Raw genomic sequence first — 21439 nt, forward strand, 5'->3', positions numbered from 1 at the left:
ACGGTATAAATCCTAGGTACATATATAGATGGAGATGAGCCTTCCTCCTCCAGTGTAAATACGTTCAAGTCCTGGTGGCTACAACCGATTTTTAATTGACGGCATAAATTGAAAGTCCACAGAAATACGCCTTCCTCTATCAATGTGAATGCGTCAGTTCTAGTCCTAATCGCTACTAGTACTACAGAATTTTAGTTAACGGTATAAATCCAAGGTACATATAGATAGAGATGAGCCTTCCTCCTCTATAGTGTGAATAGATTCAAGTCATAGTGGCTACAACCGATTTTTAATTGACGGTATAAATTGAAAGTCCATAGAAATACGCCTTCCTCTATCAATGTGAATGCGTCAGTTCTAGTCCTAATTGCTACTACAGAGTTTTTGATTAACGGTATAAATCCAAGGACAATACAACGATGATCCAGTGTGAAAACGTTCAAGTCCTGGTGGCTATAACCGGTTTTTAGTTAAACAGTATACATTGAAAGTCCACAGAAATACGCTTTTCTCCTCCGACAAGCGATGGCAGTAATAAGTCACCGACTGTGTTGACCGTAGACTGTAGAAATCCAGTCCATCGTTTACTTTTCCGCAGCGCTGTGTCGACTGCGGAGTGTTTCGATCGGGCGGCTTTCAGTGCCGTCCCCGGGCCGTTCTGTCTTGTGTTTTCACCGTCAGCACTAGCCCTGCCAGTCGCTGCCAGCCTTCTCATTTACGCCCCTCTCCTCCCACCCCCCATCCTCGGCCTCCCCCATTGCCCCTCCCCCCTTCTGTGGCGGTGGCCGAAAGGGCAGTCAAGCTGTGTGCGACGCACGGTGCCGGCGCTAAACCACGCCTCTTTGGTGACAGATTCCCCGTGCTCGCCCGCCTGGTTGCTAGGGGGCGCGGCCTGAGCGGGGTCTGGTTGCTAGGCGGGGGCGGGGTTATGGCCCGGGTCTCCAGACTCCCAGAGCTGCTCGCTGATTGCATTAGAGCTCGCATACATAAGCCAACTGTAGTTAGTGAATTTGCCACTTTCTAAACTTGATGATCATTTATCCGAGGTGGGAGCAAATTAGATATCCGGCAGATAGAATTTGCTTCTGCATCCTTCGGCTGGCCGCTCGCTCTCTAATCGAATCTGGGCGTAAAGCGATCCTAAGCGGCGAATTCGCGTGAGAATTAGCTCTTACCTCTGCGCTGCCCTGCTCTCTGGCGGCCGGGCTAACCTCATTGCCGCTTCTCCTCTCAACTACTGCCATTTTGGGGGCCAAAAACCATTACCTGGAACCTGTTGTATTTTAAAAACAATCTTTTGAACGCTATTACGGAAATTTGCCATCGCTAAATTAAAAGGCGCTGACAGAACGGAGCTCAGCGACTGATCGAGACGGACGGGGAGAACCAGACCAGCATCACACGGAGCACGACACTGACCGACCAACATGGACTACACCTATCTCAACCAGCCCACCTTCGATGGTCAGTGCGGTATACCCGGGATGGATGCCTCGCTACCCAACTGCAACATTCCCTGTTCGTACGCTGACTCGGGACCCTTCGGTCAGATGGGGCAGACTTACCGCTACAACGGAGTGAGGTCCTTCCCGACCGTGTCCAACCCCGGGCTACCCACCGGGACCAGCTGCGGCGTGGTACCCAGACCACGAGACCACCCGCAACATGCACCCGTCTTCCCTACCGGTAAGCTCAACCCACCCCTTTCTCCTATCTCTCTGTCTCTCTGTGTGTGCCTCCTTTTTGTCAGTGCCCACCCCGGCCAGTAATGCGTCCCCAGTGTCAGAGCTAAGTGAGTGAAAAGTTTGGGCCAGCGATTGAAAGTATCGGATTATCGCTGAGTTGATTAGCGTTTAGCGGGGCTAAGTACAAGCTGGCGAGGTGATATCGAGTTAGGGCCGTCAAAAGGTTAGACAGGGCGCTACACGTGTGCGGATCAAGGACGAGTGGCGAGGCGGCGGAGGGCAGACGAGTGTCATAATTGCTGCTTACCTCGTTACGTCTGGCCCCCCCGCCCTGTGGAGGTGCCGCGATTAGACCTTACCTTGTTAAACTCCGGCTCCCCCCGCTCATTACCGCCACCCAAAAAACGTCTCCTTGGCCTCCAAATTTCATATTGTGAAAGCAAATCGGAACAAAATACGATTTGAACCGCGCAAATTGTTTTAGTCTTGGCTAACCGAGTTTGGGGTGCCGCGTGTGTGCAGCAGATCGGTGGAAATCATATTAAGGGATGTGCACATACACCCAAACATTGTTTGTGGCGCTCCCCCGTGTGAGACCGGGGCCAAAAGAATTAATCACAATTCTTAGACTGAAACTTTCTGACAGCTGGGACCGGAGAAGTGTGTTGGTTTCTTGTCCGGTTTTTAACATTTGGACTTGTATCGTCATTTCTACATCTTTACCCTCTTCTTCTTGTATAATGCGTCCAGACTTTTGGTTTCGGCTATTTCATTTTCTACTTACTTTCATCTGTTTCGTTGGCTTTTACTTCTATCGGCTTATAGATGAAGACACATTTTTCCTGTCATTGATCGTCTTTTATAATTTGTTTAAAAGTATGTGCTTGCGTATTTATTTTACGTGCTTATTCGTTAATTTTGTCAGGTCATTCTTTCATTAATTAGCTCTCTCCTTCGTTTCTTCTTTGTCTCGTTATTCCTTTCCTGCATTCCCGCTCATTTTTCTTACATGCTTTCTGTCGTGTTTTCTAATAAGATATTAGTTATTTCTGTGCTTAGTCGAACACTTTCTGTTGCTTTCTTTTTTTCTTTCTTTCTTTCTTTCTTTCTTTCTCTTTTTCTTTCGTTCTTTCTTTCTTCAAGTTTATTCTTTCTTTCTTTCTTTTCTTTTTTAAATTCTTTCTTTAAACTCTTTCTTTCTTTCTTTCTGCTTTTAATGTTTACATTTTTGGAACAATCCGACACACTTTGAAATTCATAGAAAAAGAACGTTTGAAAATAACTATAGCGGTGTTCTTTCTTTCGGTTTTGTTTCCTTCCTTTTATCTTTCCTTTTTTCTTTTTCTTGTTTTTCTTTCTTACAACTTCCTTTCTTTCCTCCTAATTTTTTCTCTTTTCCAAAATAATGTTTTGTTTTAATTACAATTTGCAAAAGAAAAGCAACGTACTTAGCCTGTTCGGACTCTTAAAAAAATTTGGCAATATGGTTTGATTAAAAAACCACCACGGTTTCCAAAGTTAATGATTCGTACCGACTATAGTCTCAGTTGAATTCAGGAGCCTACCTTGTTCGCTCGTTCGTTTGTTTTTCGCTTCAATACTATGCGAGTTTAGTCAAATTTCGGAATTAACAAAACAAAACTTATTTCAACGTACATTCACTGTAGATTCTAGAGCGAAACGTTTTTCGAAAATGATTCGTAATTTTTGACATTTTCTTGGATGTGGATTGATATTGGATGTGGACTTTTGTCTCCAGTCCTTGACCTAAATGCTTTTATTTTCATGTTACCGTATGTTTGTCCGTCCGTTCCTTGTTGCATTCCTTCGCTTTTTGTTGTTGGTATATTCGTTCGTTTATACATGTTTATTTATCGACTTTGTGCGTATGTTTGTTCAATTATTTGTTGGCTTGTTTGCTTGTTTCTTTCTCGTTCTTTCGAGTCTTTCTTTTTTATTGTTTGTTTGTTTGTCAGTTTGCTTGTTTGTTTGTTTGTTTGTTTGTTTGTTTGTCTGTTTGTTTGTTTGTTTGTCTGTTTGTTTGTTTGTTTGTTTGTTTGTTTGTTTGTCTGTTTGTTTGTTTGTTTGTTTGTTTGTTTGTTTGTTTGTCTGTTTGTTTGTTTGTTTGTCTGTTTGTTTGTTTGTCTGTTTGTTTGTTTGTTTGTCTGTTTGTTTGTCTGTTTGTTTGTCTGTTTGTTTGTCTGTTTGTTTGTTTGTTTGTCTGTTTGTTTGTTTGTTTGTCTGTTTGTTTGTTTGTCTGTTTGTTTGTTTGTCTGTTTGTTTGTCTGTTTGTTTGTCTGTTTGTTTGTTTGTTTGTCTGTTTGTTTGTTTGTTTGTCTGTTTGTTTGTTTGTCTGTTTGTTTGTTTGTTTGTCTGTTTGTTTGTCTGTTTGTTTGTCTGTTTGTTTGTCTGTTTGTTTGTTTGTTTGTCTGTTTGTTTGTTTGTTTGTCTGTTTGTTTGTTTGTCTGTTTGTTTGTTTGTCTGTTTGTTTGTCTGTTTGTTTGTCTGTTTGTTTGTCTGTTTGTTTGTTTGTTTGTTTGTTTGTTTGTTTGTCTGTTTGTTTGTTTGTTTGTCTGTTTGTTAGTTTGTTTGTTTGTTTGTTTGTTTGTTTGTTTTTGTTTGTTTTTGTTTTTGTTGTTGTTGTGTTTTTGTGTGTGTGAGTTTGTTTGTTTGTTTGTTGCTCGTTCTTTTTTGATTTGTCTTTCTTTTGTTTGCTTACACTTTCATTCTTTATTTCTTTCTTTTCCGTTCCTATTTTCTTTCTTTCTGTATAATTTTCTCACTTATAATTAAAGTTCTTTCTTATACTTACGTTCACTATCCGACTCTCATCTGTTGACATGTTATGGAGGAAATAAGCTCGTCCACTTTTTTTTCATTTTACATAACCACACAGCCCGGCCGGCAACTGTGAAGTATATATAAAAGCGCTTTTTAAAGATATAGTTCTTCTCGTGTAAGCGATCATGTTCTGAACCACCGATCTTTGAGTGTTGTAAAGGGAACAAGTCGCGTAAGGCGAAAATACAATATTTAGTCAAGTAGCTGTCGAACTCACAGAATGAAACTGAACGCAATGCCATTTTACTCGTAGCATCGTCAGGCCACCGCTCATGGCAAAGGCAGTGAAATTGACAAGAAGAGCGGGGTAGTAGTTGCGCTAAGAAGGATAGCACGCTTTTCTGTACCTCTCTTTGTTTTAACTTTCTGAGCGTGTTTTTAATCCAAACATATCATATCGATATGTTTTTGGAATCAGGAACCGACAAGGAATAAGATGAAAGTGTTTTTAAATTGATTTGGACAATTTAATTTTGATAATAATTTTTATATATTTAATTTTCAGAGCTTGTTTTTAATCCGAATATAACATATTTATATGTTTTTGGAATCAGCAAATGATGGAGAATAAGATAAACGTAAATTTGGATCGTTTTATAAATTTTTTTGTTTTGTTTACAATTTTCAGATTTTTAATGACCAAAGTCATTAATTAATTTTTAAGCCACCAAGCTGAAATGCAATACCGAACCCCGGGCTTCGTCGAAGATTACTTGACCAAAATTTCAACCAATTTGGTTGAAAAATGAGGGCGTGACAGTGCCGCCTCAACTTTCACGAAAAGCCGGATATGACGTCATCAAAGACATTTATAAAAAAAAAATGAAAAAAATCTGGGGATTTCATACCCAGGAACTCTCATGTCAAATTTCATAAAGATCGGTCCAGTAGTTTAGTCTGAATCGCTCTACACACACACACACACACACACACACACACACACACGCACGCACGCACGCACATACACCACGACCCTCGTTTCGATTCCCCCTCGATGTTAAAATATTTAGTCAAAACTTGACTAAATATAATAAAAGCATCCTGCTGCTTTAATACGCTCCACCAATCAAAAGCCTTGATGCTTCCTGTGCTGAGTAGGATTTTTTTCTTCTGATGAATCAGATTTCGCAAGTAACACCTATGTCACTATGCTCGATTAATTCAGCACAAAAAAAAAAAAAAAAAAAAAAAAAAACCTCGCCATGCACAGAACGCAACCACGCAAGTGATTCTGGGTATGTGTCCCTGTGAAATAATTCCTTTATTTAACGTGAAAGACTGGACAGCTAGAACTGCGGTCGTTGACATGATTATTTCTACACGGGAAGGAAGATGTTTTAAACGAGGATGGCCAATATCTGATGAGCGTATTCAAAATGCCGCAAAGCGCCTTCAAACACATTTTTTCTTCTTCTTTCTTTGACAGATAACCAATGTATAGCGCAAAAATAATTATATTATGTGGGCATTCTCCATGCCGTCATCAGTGTTTGCATCAAGCGGATGCTTCCAATCTTTATCTGGTTACATTTGTACATAACATACCAGGAAATAATTCACCGATTCGGTTGCGATGGCATTTGATTATACAATGATTTCGTATCAAAATAACGGAATCTTGACATTACGCCTTGGTTAAAACTGGTTGCATGTAGTGTCGGGCTGACCATGCAGTTGTAGTTGTTTGTGTGTATATATATACATGTGTGTGTGTGTGTGTGTGTGTGCGTGCGTGCGTGCGTGTGTGTGTGTGTGTGTGTGTGTGTGTGCGTGCGTGCGTGTGTGTGTGTGTGTGCGTGCGTGCGTGCGTGCGTGTGTGGTTGAGTGTGTGGGTGCGTGCGTGCGTGCTTGCGTATACGTGCTTGCGTCGTGCAAACACTGCGTTGAATAATCATAGCCAAATCCGGAACCCCACCCCTGGAAAAAGCATGTACCTTGCTTTGAGTGGGTTTTTTTTTTTTAAAATAAATTTTGTGTGTGTCTCTAACAAATTTTATTCAATGTGAAATCCGATGAGAAAAAGGTGGTGGGTTCAAGTGCTAGTCTTTCGGATGAGACGAAAAACCGAGGTCCCTTTGTGTACACTATATTGGGGTGTGCACGTTAAAGATCCCACGATTGACAAAAGGGGCTTTCCTGGCAAAATTGTATAGGCATAGATAAAAATGTCCATCAAATACCCGTGTGACTTGGAATAAAGGCCGCGAAAGGTGAATGCTCGCCTAACAGGCTTGAGGTTTGCTGGTCGATGTGAATGCGTTATATATTGTGTGTAAAAAATGTTTGTTTGTCTGTCTGTCTGTAAAAAAAATTCCATTTCACACGGCAGAAATTAATATGTAAAGCGCGGAGAGCACAGTTAATTGTGGTTCGCGCTATATAAGCTCACCATAATAAAAAATAATAATACTTTCTATCCATCCCCCTTCTTAAAATATTCAACCACTTCCATTTATTCCGCCACCGACTCGTACAATTGTTGTATAGCGAGACCCCGAGGAATAGACTGGGCATCAAATTGCTCTTGTTGAACCTGCGAAATGAATAGAGAAAGGAAAATAGAAAGAAAGAAATGAAAAAGTAGAGAAGGTAAGTACATTTATTTTATTAAAAAAATAAATGAATAAGTTTGTTTGTTTGTTCGTTCATGGGCTGAAACTCCCACGGCTTTTACGTGTATGGCCGTTTTTACCCCGCCATTTAGGCAGCCATACGCCGCTTTCGGAGGAAGCATGCTGGGTATTTTCGTGTTTCTATAACCCACCGAACTCTGACATGGATTACAGGATCTTTTTCGTGCGCACTTGGTCTTGTGCTTGCGTGTACACACGGGGGTGTTCGGACACCGAGGAGAGTCTGCACACAAAGTTGACTCTGAGAAATAAATCTCTCGCCGAACGTGGGGACGAACTCACGCTGACAGCGGCCAACTGGATACAAATCCAGCGCGCTACCGACTGAGCTACATCCGCCCTAAATGAATAAGTAAATAAATGAATAAATACAAAAATGAATGAATAAATAAATAAATAAATAAATAAATAAATAAATAAATAAATAAATAAATAAATGAATGAATAAAACCAATCAAACAGTAATGGGAAACAAAAAATCAAGGAACGTCAGTCAAGCGTGTTATACTTCTAAGTGCTTTCGCTTACTGCTCCCTCCTTCCGGTATGAACGATCAAGTCAGCCTAACAGATCTGAGCATCCTCCCCCTTGAACGCATACAAAAGATTGACAGCCTGGCTGCTTGCTGTGCGGAGTCGAATATTTTGCTGCATTAGTAATAATATTTTGAACTTTAAAAAAGTCGTCAATTTCGGAATAAATTTAGCATACCGCAAAACAAAAAAAACAAAAAAAAAACAAATCTCTATGCAGAGAAATGTCCTGTTTTGGTCTGTTCATTTATGGTATGTTTCCAAGTGAAAACATGCCATTTGCGCACGTAAAACATCTCTAGACGGATGTGTGGCGAAGTTTCACCGGGAGGAAGGAGCTTTCCCTGTAGTCCTTACACCCTCTTCAAACATCCACTTCTTTCTGGTCGTTTTAGCTGTCGATATTTATTTTCTTTATTCGTTTGTTTGTACTTGTGTGTGTGCGTGAGTGACTTTTGTTTTCTTATTTTTGTTTGTTAGTTTGTTTGTTAGTTAGTTAGTTTGTTTGTTTGTTTGTTTGTTTGTTTGTTTGTTTGTTTGTTTGCATGTTTTGATAGTTTGTTATTTTTTTTCTTTCTTTATTTTGCTTTCATTCGAGGGTGTCTTTTTTGTCTTATACTTGACCAAAGAACAGAATGGTTCAAGGCGAAACATGTGGAGATATAGAAAACATTAAACAAAATTTATTTTAAAAGAAAAGTGAAGAACAAATCGGTTGAACTCTTAAGTAATCATGAAGGTTGAAAGTCGGATCAGATAATCCAATGTCGCTTCTTCCCAACACTAACTTAGAGACGGCTTCCAGCTCCGCTGCCCAGTCTACGGCACATCGATAGCACTTTCCCCGGGGAAAAAGTTAAACGGAATAGTAGATCAGCTTACATGCACTCAACGAAATCTCTTCGTTGGTGTCGTTGCCTCTCTTTTTCATGCACACGTACAGACGGTGCGATGACCCTCTTTCACTGCTCGGAACGGTAGTCATTCAGCGCTCATGCTAATGTTATTGTTTGTGTGCAATGTGGGCTACCATCCACGGGGACTGATACGAACATACACAGCAACACATTTGTCACTGTAAAAAATAAGCATGGGGTCAATATAACATCGTTTTTGTGTCTTACAGATAAATTTTTTCTCAGTCAAAACAATGCATGTTCAAGTGAGCAATGCATCTATACAGCTATTCGTGACTACTCAATCCATACTCGTATGTTTGACTAGTGAATGCGTCTTAGTCAAAGAAGCCTTTCTTCTCAAAGAAACTTAAACATGATAATTCAATATTTGGGTTTTAAAATCTATACCGTACTTTCCGGGTCATAAGGCGCGACTTTTTTCCTCGAGTTCGACCCCTGCGTCTTGTATAACGAAGCGTCTAATCCGTGTATGAAATACGAAAAAAATCAAAGAGACCGCCTGAGTACCAGTCAAACAACTTGTGATAATGCATGTTTCAGCTACTAGGTACTGCCCTGGCCAAGTTTCCTCGAGCTCTCAAGCCACCCAGCTATCACAATGCCTGCCTTTGATCTGGCCGCACACACAGAGCACACATAATTATTTCCACTCTGTTAAACTCGGTCACTGACCGGTCACTGACCCGGTGCAGGAAGTATTTCCTCTCTCAGATATGACAGGGGAACCACCTCTCATGGCAAAAACTGGGTCATTGACCCCTGGGAAGAAGGTCGTGTCTATAAACAAGGCCACCCAGCTATCACAATGTCTTTGATCTCGCCGCACACACAGAGTTCGACTCTGTTAAACTCGGTCACTGACCGGTCACTGACCCCGAAGCAGGAAGTGTTTCCTCTCTCAGATATGACAGGAACCACCTCTCATGGCAAAAACTGGGTCATTGATCCCTGGGAAGAAGGTCGTGTCTATAAACAATGGACCTGGCTTTGATCTCTCCGGCTTATTTTCATTACCGGTATACTTTTTCAATTTTGGTGCGCCCTATCAGCCCCCTGCGTCCAATGGATGACTGGATTACAATTTTTTTTAAAAAGAAGGGGGTGCGTCTTAGATAACGAAGCGCCTTGTCACCCGGAAAGTACGGTAAATAATTACAGCAGACAAACGAGCGTGTGCAAAATTTAAATTTCGAAGTAACCCACGCTGCAAAAAACAAAGTTTGCACAGCTGAAGAAGGATCGATGACGTAGGTGTCATTGTGCGAACTTAATTCAGCAAAGCATTCCCACTCGGTGCAGAAAGCGGACTGTAGATTTTTGGCATCAGCCTCCAGATGGAAAGGTAGTCTGATCCCATATACAATTCTGGACATATCGGTGGTGCTTTAAATGATGGTTTACACGGCATATATACCGAGAGGCATAAATTCCGCAAACTGAACTTTAAAAAATCACAAAAAATCAACTCAGTGGTGAATGTTTTCAATGTTTGAATATTTTATTTATTGGCCATTTTAGTGTTTATAAACCTTCGCTTTATTGATTTTGAATAAAACATCATGAAATGACAATTTTTCAAAAAAAGTGACTGAGTCCAAGCGCAATGATTTCGGAAAACGTTCAGTGTTCATCACGTTCAATGCTTTGGCCAGCTCTAAGCATCCCAATCGCTTGCTGTCTCTCTCCTTCATCAAGTCGTGGCATGATTGCGATATCTGATACAGCCAAACAGCCAGTTGCATTTTATAGGGCCATACACTATCTGTTTTACGTTATTGTCTCCCGTTCAGCCCATTGTCTTCATTAGCACAGTGAGCTGTGGCTGGATCAGCAATACTGCAAAGCGTACGCTGACAGCGTGAAACATTTGCTCCGACACTCAAGATGTCAACTACAAATTACAGGTTCAATCTGATTTTCGTTTGAGAGCAAAATCGTTCAATGCACTATTTGCAGAATGTATGCCTTTCAGTATAGCTTATGTATTAGGTAGCAAACAGACATTTTGCCTTCGGCTAATGCAACGCGAGTGTACAGCTACAACCAACACATGCACACGGTGCACGAATTTATTGCATGTTGTGTACTTCTATCTGTTTCAATCAGGATAGTTCCAAGGAATATTTTCCAAACCGCATGGAAAAAAGATTCAAATTATCCCATATTTATTTCTCCACCTGCTGCATCCGTTGTCTCGTTTTTAATTAAGAAAAAAATATATATCAACAATAATTACACAATAATTAAGAATTGACGCCCGGCCAAATGCTCATTGAAACCCGAAGAAGCGAAGATGCTGCGAAAGTGGTCGACCGATATCTAATTTATTGACGGTCTTGAGACAGAGAACCAGACGGACAGAGGACAGACATCGAATGCAACGAAAAAAACACAGATTTCCCACCAGTTGTTCGGGGGCCTGGAATTATTATCTCTATTCTTCCTGTGCTGGTAGGAAATGACACAATTGCAGTAAAAGTTTCTTTTCCTCACCCCTCATTTTTCACCTGACAAATCCAAATGCATCGGCAAATAAATCAAGATTCCTCTGTTTAATCAAGCTTTTGCATTTTCCTTGGTGAGTTAAAGGGATAATATCGAAGAAACAGGCCCTTAGAAAGCTTCGAAAATTATACTATAAGATTCTGTGTTACAAATAATGCTACCGCGCAGAGGATTGTCGTTTCTTTGAAAAAATAAGTGTTTTGGAAGCTTGATTAAACTTCGTAAGTTAGGCACTGGCACTCTTTGTGAGAGTTGGATAAGTTTACTTCCCTTGATGCAATATGGTATTTGTGTACGTGTGACTGTAACTAGGACGCCGCGCCATAGAGGGCGCTACTCGTCTAGCCGCCAGGACTATTTTTGTTTCCAGCATCGGGTTGGAGCAGCGCATAGACGTTAATTCACTAACTTTGATTAGTTAAGCCTTAGGCTGGCTGTCGCGACATATGTCGCGCTACTTTACGTATACTGTCACTTGGTTGTCACGACACATGTCGCGCTACTGGCTCAGTCTGTTTGGTCGGTTCCGATTACCTCCCATGGATGCGAAAACCTATATGACCGTTTTTTGTTATTTTTCTCTCTGTTAATTCACCAGTGGCTATGTAACATGTGTTACAGAATTGCACCAGTGTAAGGGTTAATTCACCAGTGGCTATGTAACATGTGTTACAGAATTGCACCAGTGAAAGGGTTAACATGCCTATGGTGCTTTTTCGGGCAAATCATGCCGTGTGCGTCTAGATTAACGTACAGTGTATTCCCCAGATTCTGCAGATTCAAACATTTTCCAGAGTCCCCCCCCTCCCCCCCAAACGACCAGATCAGTTGTATCCATTTAAGAACAGGTCCACCATCGCTGTAGATTTGTGTAATATGGTATTGTTTGGGTCACGTAGGATATGCTTTTGCTTGAGTGTGTGCCCGAATTGGTTGCTAGTTATTGTTTCAGGCTATTCATTTTGAATAAAATGTTTGTATTCCCGAGACTCAGTGCTGTGCTGAGCATTAAGCCGTATTTATTGGTAATCAGGCGAGTAACCGGCTAGTGCGTCAAGTGATTGTAAGTCGGCGGCCGTTGTTTTGCCTTTAGCACGCGGCTCCCCCTTCTGCCTCTCCTTCTGATCTCAATTAATCAGGCCAGCTATTCAGGCTTCTAGTGTAACAATTTCATCAGAACGAAATTTAATTCATGCTGTTCAAATGAATACAAGGCCGCAGCAGTAATTCACTTCATCCGGGGTGTAAAAAAAGGCCAAATGTCAAGCGGCTGTTTCCCTGCCTCCCTTCCTCCCTCCCTCGTTCTCCCAACAGCGAGGGGGTAATCGTGCTAATGCAGCCCACTGGAGATGGGCTCTGTGATTAATATTACACTGCCTTCCCCTCAACCATTATCCCCCAATCAGTCCCCCCCAGCATTAATCAAAACGGGTGCCGCCTCGATTAAAAACCACTGGCTTGTAGCGGCCGCGTCTTGGCAAAGTGGCCGTGCACTCGGCTGGTGGCATAAACGGCCATCTTTTTGCAGGCCGAGTGCAAGGGATGGTTGCGCTCGATCGCGTGGCGGGCGCGTGCCGTCAGAATGGGCGCTTGCCGGGATGGCGCCCGCGCTTGTGCGAAAAGTCACCGAGTCGATTGCTTGCCTTTTGATGAGAAATTGTTTCCTTTAGGCTCGTCACTACACGGGATAATTGGCGTAAAAAATCCTGTCCCAAAACAAAGCAAACACGAAGAAAACGAACGCTTCCGGATCAAAACCTATTACGTCCGTTCCGGCGCACTTGTCCGACTTGAGTTACTCCTATTGCTCAGTGGTCATATTCCGTACACTGTTCGACTCGGGAATGCTTCGTTAGACCCACATCGTCCCAGTGTGAACGTGCCCGATGCAAATTTCCTTCCGTTCAGTGATATACAGTGTGCACATATATATATGCACATTCATACGTTCGAGAGCCGCTGCGGCCAGATTTCTACCGCAGCGCATTCATAAACACCTCTCGATTTTTTTTAAATATTTAGTTTTTTGTTTTTTGTTTTTGTTTTGTTGTTGTTTTTAATGTGTTTTGCTCCTGACTTCGGTTGATTTTGGTGACGAAAGAACATATCATAGGAACGGATTCACAATGCATACGTACAACCGCGCGATTGTGGATTCAGGACTTCTGCTGACATAGAACGGATTGGTTTTTAAACCGATATCATTTTCATATTCATATACACACATGACAACGTTAACACGTTGTTGCTGTTGTTGTTGTTGTTGTTGTTGTTGTTGTTGTTGTTGTTGTTGTTGTTGATTGTTTTGGTCTGGTTTGGTTTGTTTTGGTTTAGTTTGTTTTAATTTGTTTTGGTTTATTTTATTTTGGTTTGTTTAGGTTTGTTATGATTTGGTTTGGTTTGGTTTGTTTTGCTTTGATTGGATTTGCTTTGCTTTGCTTTGGTTTATTTATGTTACTGAATTAACTTTTTGCCCGGCACTTATGCAAATCTGCTACGTTAAATCTCAGAAAAATGTTACTGTGCCCAGGCAGCAGCCAGGCTAGCTGTTGATGTTTGGTTTGAAACTTGAACAGATGACCGTGTGCTTGTGCAGATGATATTTTACTCGGGTAGGATGGTATCTGTTATCATGGAAAGTAAAGGTCGTATACGGCCTTCTGTCGGTCTTTCAAATGACCGATTGCTATCGCAGAAAGTTGGTCTTGAGATCCATTGCATTTCTCAGACGCGTACACAAGTAGACAGAGACACGGGGACAGAGATATAAAGACAGACAGAGACATAGAGACAGAGATATAAAGACAGACAGAGTCATAGAGACAGAGATATAGACAGACAGAGACAAACACAGAGTGTATGCTCCAAATTCGCTCATGGTCTAACAGGAAAGGAACGCCTACCGCGAATCTCGCCAGTTCTGTGTTCACTCAAATCCTGTCGCCATTCCGAAAGTGCCACGCTTGCCTTGCAACCCATCTACATTTTTCTTTCACACGTCCTCTCTTGCCGGTTACTTTTAATTTGTGAGCGTGAGGTTTGGCAGGCAGGGGGCAGCATATAGAAGAGGGACGGGGAGGTTTGGATGGGAGGTGGGCGAGTGACGATGATAAACTCCACATATTTTTTCCAATGCCCGTCACGGACAGCCCAAACCGTGTGTAATCAGTCTTTGCCAGCCTAGATTAAAACCCCTGAGCGGCCAGAAGCGAGGAATTAAAAGCGGACAAGGGAGGTTGGTGTCACCCGGCGGAGAGTAAAGATCGAACGCAGCGCAGGAAACTAAGGGAGGTCATGAGGTGGGAGCGGGAGAGGAGGGGTGGGGTGGGGTGGGGGGGGGGGGTGGTTGTGGGAGGAGGAGGAGCACGTCCAGAGAAGACGTTGAAGCATACAAGAAGCACAGAGGGAGGTACGGTAAGTTGACCCTGTACTATCAGAAGGCAGCCCCTAAACCGAGAAAAGCTGGTTTTAGGGTGGTGTGAATCTGAAACTGTTGGGTAAGTTTACCGAGATAACGAGCAGAAAATCTGTTAAACAAAAACAAAAAGCATAAAAACGTAAATAAACAAAATAAGGTCTTTAAAGGCGGTAAGTGTGTGTGTGTGTGTGTGTGTGTGTGTGTGTGTGTGTGTGTGTGTGTGTGTGTGTTAAACAGGTGGACCTGCAAGAGAGGTTCCGTTGTACTTACTCGAGGGCGGGTGAGTGCCGGGGGGGGGGGGGGGGAGCGTGGGGTGTGTGGGTGGGGTTTAATGCTGCGTGTTGGAACACACAATCCTTAGAACCAGAACAGTTACTTTCAGAACTGAAGTGTTTGTATTTGTTGAAAACCTGTTGTATTCAACAATCACTAGTGGTACCCGTGCTACGCACTTTGTGTGCTGCGCATGCGATGTCATTTTGTTGGTTATGTGCTTGTGAAAATGTTGTTTGCACCCCTCCCCCCCCCCGCACATTATCCCGCATATAATGAATTATATTCTCTTGGTGAAAAATAAAATGTTAACCCTTACACCGGTGCAATTCTGTAACACATGTTACATAGCCACTGGTGAATTAACAGAGAGAAAAATAACAAAAAACAGTCATATAGGTTTTCGCATCAATGGGAGGTAATCGGAACTGACCAAAAAGACTGCGCGACCGCACGCGACTATACAAACAAACAAAATAAAATACAGCAGGTATGACGTTTGCATGAATCCATGATTACGTCTACATGAACAACAGTGATAAAAGTGCGCATCTCTTCCCAGCCGTGCAGCGCTTTGAAAGTTGGAAGCATTAAAATTTAAACGGGTAAAAAGCCATCGTGAAGATACGAAAAAAAGTATGACGTCTAAAATACTTAATGATTCAAACGCATAGTATAACATATGTAATTGACAACATTGACAACAGAAAATATATACATGGTTCACACACACAATCGAGTGCACACATCCATCCATGCTTATTTAAAGTCATGTACACACACACATACATACATACATGGCATCAAGCAACACACAATTAAATGACACATATGGAATATGGAAAACGTATAATGGACATGAACATGGCAAGTAATTTACACCGTTACCTACTATAAAATTGATGATATATATATACCACTCACTTGCTATTCGCCTAAAAGCTTGCGGTGTGCTGTGACACATATAAGAAACCAGAAGAAAAAAGGACTTTACTTTGGCGAAAAGAGCATATGCTGCTTATTTTTGTACATAACTGCTATAACTGTATTTTTTCCGAACACTTACATGTAAAAAACATAGAGATATATCTTACCATTTCACTAAGACAGCCAAAATAACGGTCAAATTAAGGGGAGATCATGATGACGTACATGTCTATGGTTGCACCGGGGAAAAATATTTAGTCGCTGGAACCTATAAGGTATAACACATGTTACATAGCCACTGGTGAATTAACAGAGAGAAAAATAACAAAAAACAGTCATATAGGTTTTCGCATCAATGGGAGGTAATCGGAACTGACCAAAAAGACTGCGCGACCGCACGCGACTATACAAACAAACAAAATAAAATACAGCAGGTATGACGTTTGCATGAATCCATGATTACGTCTACATGAACAACAGTGATAAAAGTGCGCATCTCTTCCCAGCCGTGCAGCGCTTTGAAAGTTGGAAGCATTAAAATTTAAACGGGTAAAAAGCCATCGTGAAGATACGAAAAAAAGTATGACGTCTAAAATACTTAATGATTCAAACGCATAGTATAACATATCTAATTGACAACAGAAAATATATACATGGTTCACACACACAATCGAGTGCACACATCCATCCATGCTTATTTATAGTCATGTACACACACACACACATGGCATCAAGCAACACACAATTAAATGACACATATGGAATATTGAAAACGTATAACGGACATGAACATGGTAAGTATTTTACACCGTTATCTACTATAAAATTGATGATATATATATACCACTCACTTGCTATTCGCCTAAAAGCTTGCGGTGTGCTGTGACACATATAAGAAACCAGAAGAAAAAAGGACTTTACTTTGGCGAAAAGAGCATATGCTGCTTATTTTTGTACATAGCTGCTATAACTGTATTTTTTCCGAACACTTACATGTAAAAAACATAGAGATATATCTTACCATTTCACTAAGACAGCCAAAATAACGGTCAAATTAAGGGGAGATCATGATGACGTACATGTCTATGGTTGAACCGGGGGAAAATATTTAGTCGCTGGAACCTATAAGGTTATACGGCGACTTATCAGGTGATAATGTTTCGAACTATTTAGTAAACAAATCTATGGAATATTTTGGAGTTCCATTAACAGATAAACAGATCTATCTATCTTCTTATTATTTTAGGTTCGTCTGGGGTAGAGAAATAAAACACACAGCTAGGTTCGTCTGAGGTGCGGTCGCGTGTTTAGTCGAACCGAAAGTTGAAGAAGAACCAATCACAGATCTCTTTCGCCGCGATGTCAAAGTTCAGGTCAAAGTTCACTGTTGTCTACTCAAATTTGCGAGACAAACCTCTTCAAACTTTGTTCGTGGACAAAATTGGAAGTCGGGACCTAGCGGAATCGATTTCCTGGGTCACGTTGGCATAGCAACCGAAGGAGAAGGCACAAATCCGCGCGGTTTGGTGACAGGAATCGAAAAACCACCGAAAATCCTACCAGTATTATATAGTAGATTGAAATGCAATTCAAAACACAGACACTGACAAGCAGAACAACGACAAGCTTACATGACAAAGGATGTGGAAAGTGGGGGGATGGGGGGGGATTCGTTGTACAAAGAGACCAAAGAAACAGATACAGGAATGAAACTGTAACTTTCAGAAGCCAAGACTGACGTGGATGTAACTGGGATGGCCGTATGAGGATGGAAGATGTCGTCTGAAGTGTTACAGGGCAAGAACAGGAGAAAGGTTTCACATGAAACAGTAAGACATGAGAGAAAGAACATGCAAAATATAGGTGTGGAAAACATGCGGCGAGAGTGGGATGGGGATGACGGTGTGTGTGTGTGTGGGGGGGGGGGGGTGCGGGGGGGGGGGGGGAGTTCTAGAGGTAAGAGGAACAGGACAGATATTATTCGGGACGGGAAGTAAGAGGTAAGAGCGGAAGCAGTGAGTGTTGGGGGGACGTGACATAGAGAAGTGAGGGTGACAGAGAAGAAGGGAGGTGAGCTGAATGCGAGGCGAGAGGCGTAGGATCTACTCGAGTGTTGTGGAGGTGACAGCACGGGATGGAAGGAGAGAGGGAGAGGTGACAAAACGGAGGGGGGGGGGGGGAGTGACAGGGGGGACTAGTCAGAGCGGTCTGTGCGGCATCAAGGCGTGAGGAGCAGTGTCACAAGACGGCAGCAGCGACCACCCAAACCCACCATCAACAGCGACAACGACCCGGCGAGGGAGCGGCCGCCACGCCGGGCCCAGATGGACGGGTGTAAAGGGATCCGGCCATACGACTAATTGTTCCGCCAATGAATACACGCCGCCTGCGTAATTATTCCTCCTCGCCATTTCGCCGTCTCTGACACCATCAACTTTCCGGCGGCGGCGGTCGGTTGGACTCGACTCGGTCTGTGCCGTACCACGGGTCACGTGGCCGGATAGTATGGTCACCGAAAGAGAGAGTGGTTGTGCGATACTGTTCTTTACGCTATATCTTGAAGATAAGATTCCATGAGTTATTTCTACTTTCTCCAAATTGTAAATCGATAGATCGAAGTTCTGGTGAACTTGAATTTCGTCTGGTCGATTAATCGTTCCATGAACTTATTAACATTCTTGTTTTCTGATCCTTTAACTTTGATATGGACACCAACCCCTTAGATCGAAAGACAGCTTGGTTTGAGAACCTCATGTGACAAAACACAATGAATTTTATACAACTTTTTCTAGCTTTGTTATGGAAACACGCCGAGAGACCAACGGACAACGCGTATCAACGTCACCTCAGAGACAGAACATTAACGACTTGGTTTAAACAAAATTTTATTCAGAATTCTTCGCATGAAACAATTCAAAGCATACAAATAGGACATGCACTCAAGCAAATACTTATTTTACGTGACACGACTTGAAACTTACTCTTTTTAAACGACCAAATGGAAACATCTCAAAACAAATTAAAACAAAACAAATATTCGTTGGAGCGACAACTGATCATCTCACAGAGACAGAGACAAGACGCTGGAGACTTCAATAACTAATTCTGATTTTCCGACTTTAGAAACACTGACCACAGCGCCACAGACCATTTCCCGGTCCCAATGAGACTGGAGCAGAATCGGAGGTGATGCTGTTCCGATATCATGTCTATAGAGACATGAATCCTTGTAATGGCCTTTCTAGAACTCTTTGTTTTCGAAATTGTTTTGTTTGAAGACGTTTGCGGCAGTTGTTTGCGTCACATTCCCCCCGGCGTGAAAAAAGTTCGTCGGTTCTGCCTAAAATTACGGCAAATGTGTCTGTAATTTGGTTTAAACATAAGTGTATTTTAACAAAAGTTACAATCATGACATGTATACAAAATACACTGGTAACAGCAACAAGCTAGAAAAGCTTATAGTGGTGTTCCTGCATGGACATTACAACGTAAGGCGGTAACGACTGAACAATTCGTCTAAATAAACCAAATCTATTAATAACATAATAAACGTTGCAGAATCGTTATAAAGAAAGACAGTATTATTATTATTTATTATGGTGAGCTTATATAGCGCGAACCACAATTAACTGTGCTCTCTGCGCTTTACATACTAATTTCTGCCGTGTGAAATGGAATTTTTTACAGACAGACAGACAGACAAACATTTTTTACACACAATATATAACGCATTCACATCGACCAGCAAACCTCAAGCCTGTTAGGCGAAACTTTACCTTTCACGGCCTTTATTCCAAGTCACACGGGTATTTTGATGGACATTTTTTATCTATGCCAATACAATTTTGCCAGGAAAGACCCTTTTGTCAATCGTGGGGTCTTTAACGTGCACACCCAATATAGTGTACACGAAGGGACCTCGGTTTTTCGTCTCATCCGAAAGACTAGCACTTGAACCCACCACCTAGGTTAGGAAAGGGGGGAGAAAATAGCGGCCTGACCCAGGGTCGAACACGCAACCTCTCGATTCCGAGCGCAAGTGCGTTACCACTCGGCCACCCAGTAAAAGGATGGAAGGAGGGGAAGAAGAGGAATAAAAAGAAGAGGGATGGGTAGGAGATGTGCAGAAATTAAAGTTGTTGTCCGGCTTGTGGAGCATTGATTCTGGTTTGCCCAAAGCGGCCTGAACGTTCGATGAACGAGTGTACTGTGGAAAAAATGTTCCTGTTCAAATAATTATAGAGAATACTGTTTGTCTCCGTTTAAAAGGTGGGGGAGGTGAATGATGTGATCAGGGAGGGTATGTGTCTTCAGAATGATGACTGCCGACGCTTTAGGGCATCTCTGGTATGTCTTTTTGTACGAAAGATGAGCATGGCAGAGACTGTACGTTTAGCGACGTCTGTACCAAACAAGCATTACATTTGAACAGTTTTTGCCTCAAAATTGAAATCACAATCCCCAAATTCACAGTCCACTTCTTCAAATCTTAGTAATTGTAAAACCGTGTGACAGTGTTTCTGTTTGCTGTTAACAAGCAACTAAACGACAACACTGTGTTTCAAGTCCCTGCTGCTGATGCGATCATAGTCAAGTTGTGCGACGTGAGTTGAATGTGGTGTAGGAGGAAGGAATGGAGCGCAGGGAACGAAAAAGGGGGAGGGGGGAGGGAAAGGGAGAGATTTTTTTTTTCATTAGCGTGGTCTCACTTGAAGAACGGTGGCCACATGGACAACCGCCCATTTCCGCCCCATGCGCGACAGGGGGTAGATTGGTTACCTCCCTTGTGGCCTCGCGACTTGCCTCCCTTGATGGGCGAGCGCTGTCCTGTTTTTTATATTTAGTCAAGTTTTGACTAAATATTTTAACATCGGGGGGGAATCGAAACGAGGGTCGTGGTGTATGTGCGTATGTGTGTGTGTGCGTGCGTGTGTGTGTGTGTGTGTGTGTGTAGAGCGATTCAGACTAAACTACTGGACCGATCTTTATGAAATTTGACATGAGAGTTCCTGGGTATGAAATCTCGGAACGTTTTTTTCATTTTTTTGATAAATGTCTTTGATGACGTCATATCCGGCTTTTCGTGAAAGTTGAGGCGGCACTGTCACGCCCTCATTTTTCAACCAAATTGGTTGAAATTTTGGTCAAGTACTCTTCGACGAAGCCCGGGGTTCGGTATTGCATTTCAGCTTGGTGGCTTAAAAATTAATTAATGACTTTGGTCATTAAAAATCTGAAAATTGTAAAAAAAAATAAAAAATTATAAAACGATCCAAATTTACGTTTATCTTATTCTCCATCATTTGCTGATTCCAAAAACATATAAATATGTTATATTCGGATTAAAAACAAGCTCTGAAAATTAAATATATAAAAATTATTATCAAATTTTTTTTTTCGAAATCAATTTAAAAACACTTTCATCTTATTCCTTGTCGGTTCCTGATTCCAAAAATATATAGATATGATATGTTTGGATTAAAAACACGCTCAGAAAGTTAAAACGAAGAGAGGTACAGAAAAGCGTGCTATGCAGCATAGCGTAACCACTACCCCGCTCTTCTTGTCAATTTCACTGCCTATGCCGTGAGCGGTGGACCACGAGTATACGGTCTTGCTGCGTTGCATTGCGTTCAGTTTCATTCTGTGAGTTCGACAGCTACTTGACTAAATATTGTATTTTCGCCTTACGCGACTTGTTGTT

General features: G+C 41.9%; 1 protein-coding gene across 1 annotated transcript in view; it reads left to right on the forward strand.

Moving 5' to 3' along the window:
• The first annotated feature begins 1351 nt into the window (after positions 1-1351).
• The window catches only part of LOC138968036 (paired mesoderm homeobox protein 2A-like), a 39027-nt gene continuing 18939 nt past the window's right edge, over positions 1352-21439 (forward strand). Inside the window, exon 1 of the mRNA XM_070340598.1 lies at positions 1352-1686. Coding sequence (XP_070196699.1) covers positions 1428-1686 — 259 coding nt within the window. The 5' untranslated portion in view covers positions 1352-1427. The remainder of the gene's footprint in view (positions 1687-21439) is intronic.

The sequence above is a fragment of the Littorina saxatilis genome, linkage group LG6 (assembly GCF_037325665.1).
Source record: "Littorina saxatilis isolate snail1 linkage group LG6, US_GU_Lsax_2.0, whole genome shotgun sequence".
NCBI classification, from domain to species: Eukaryota; Metazoa; Mollusca; class Gastropoda; order Littorinimorpha; family Littorinidae; genus Littorina; species Littorina saxatilis.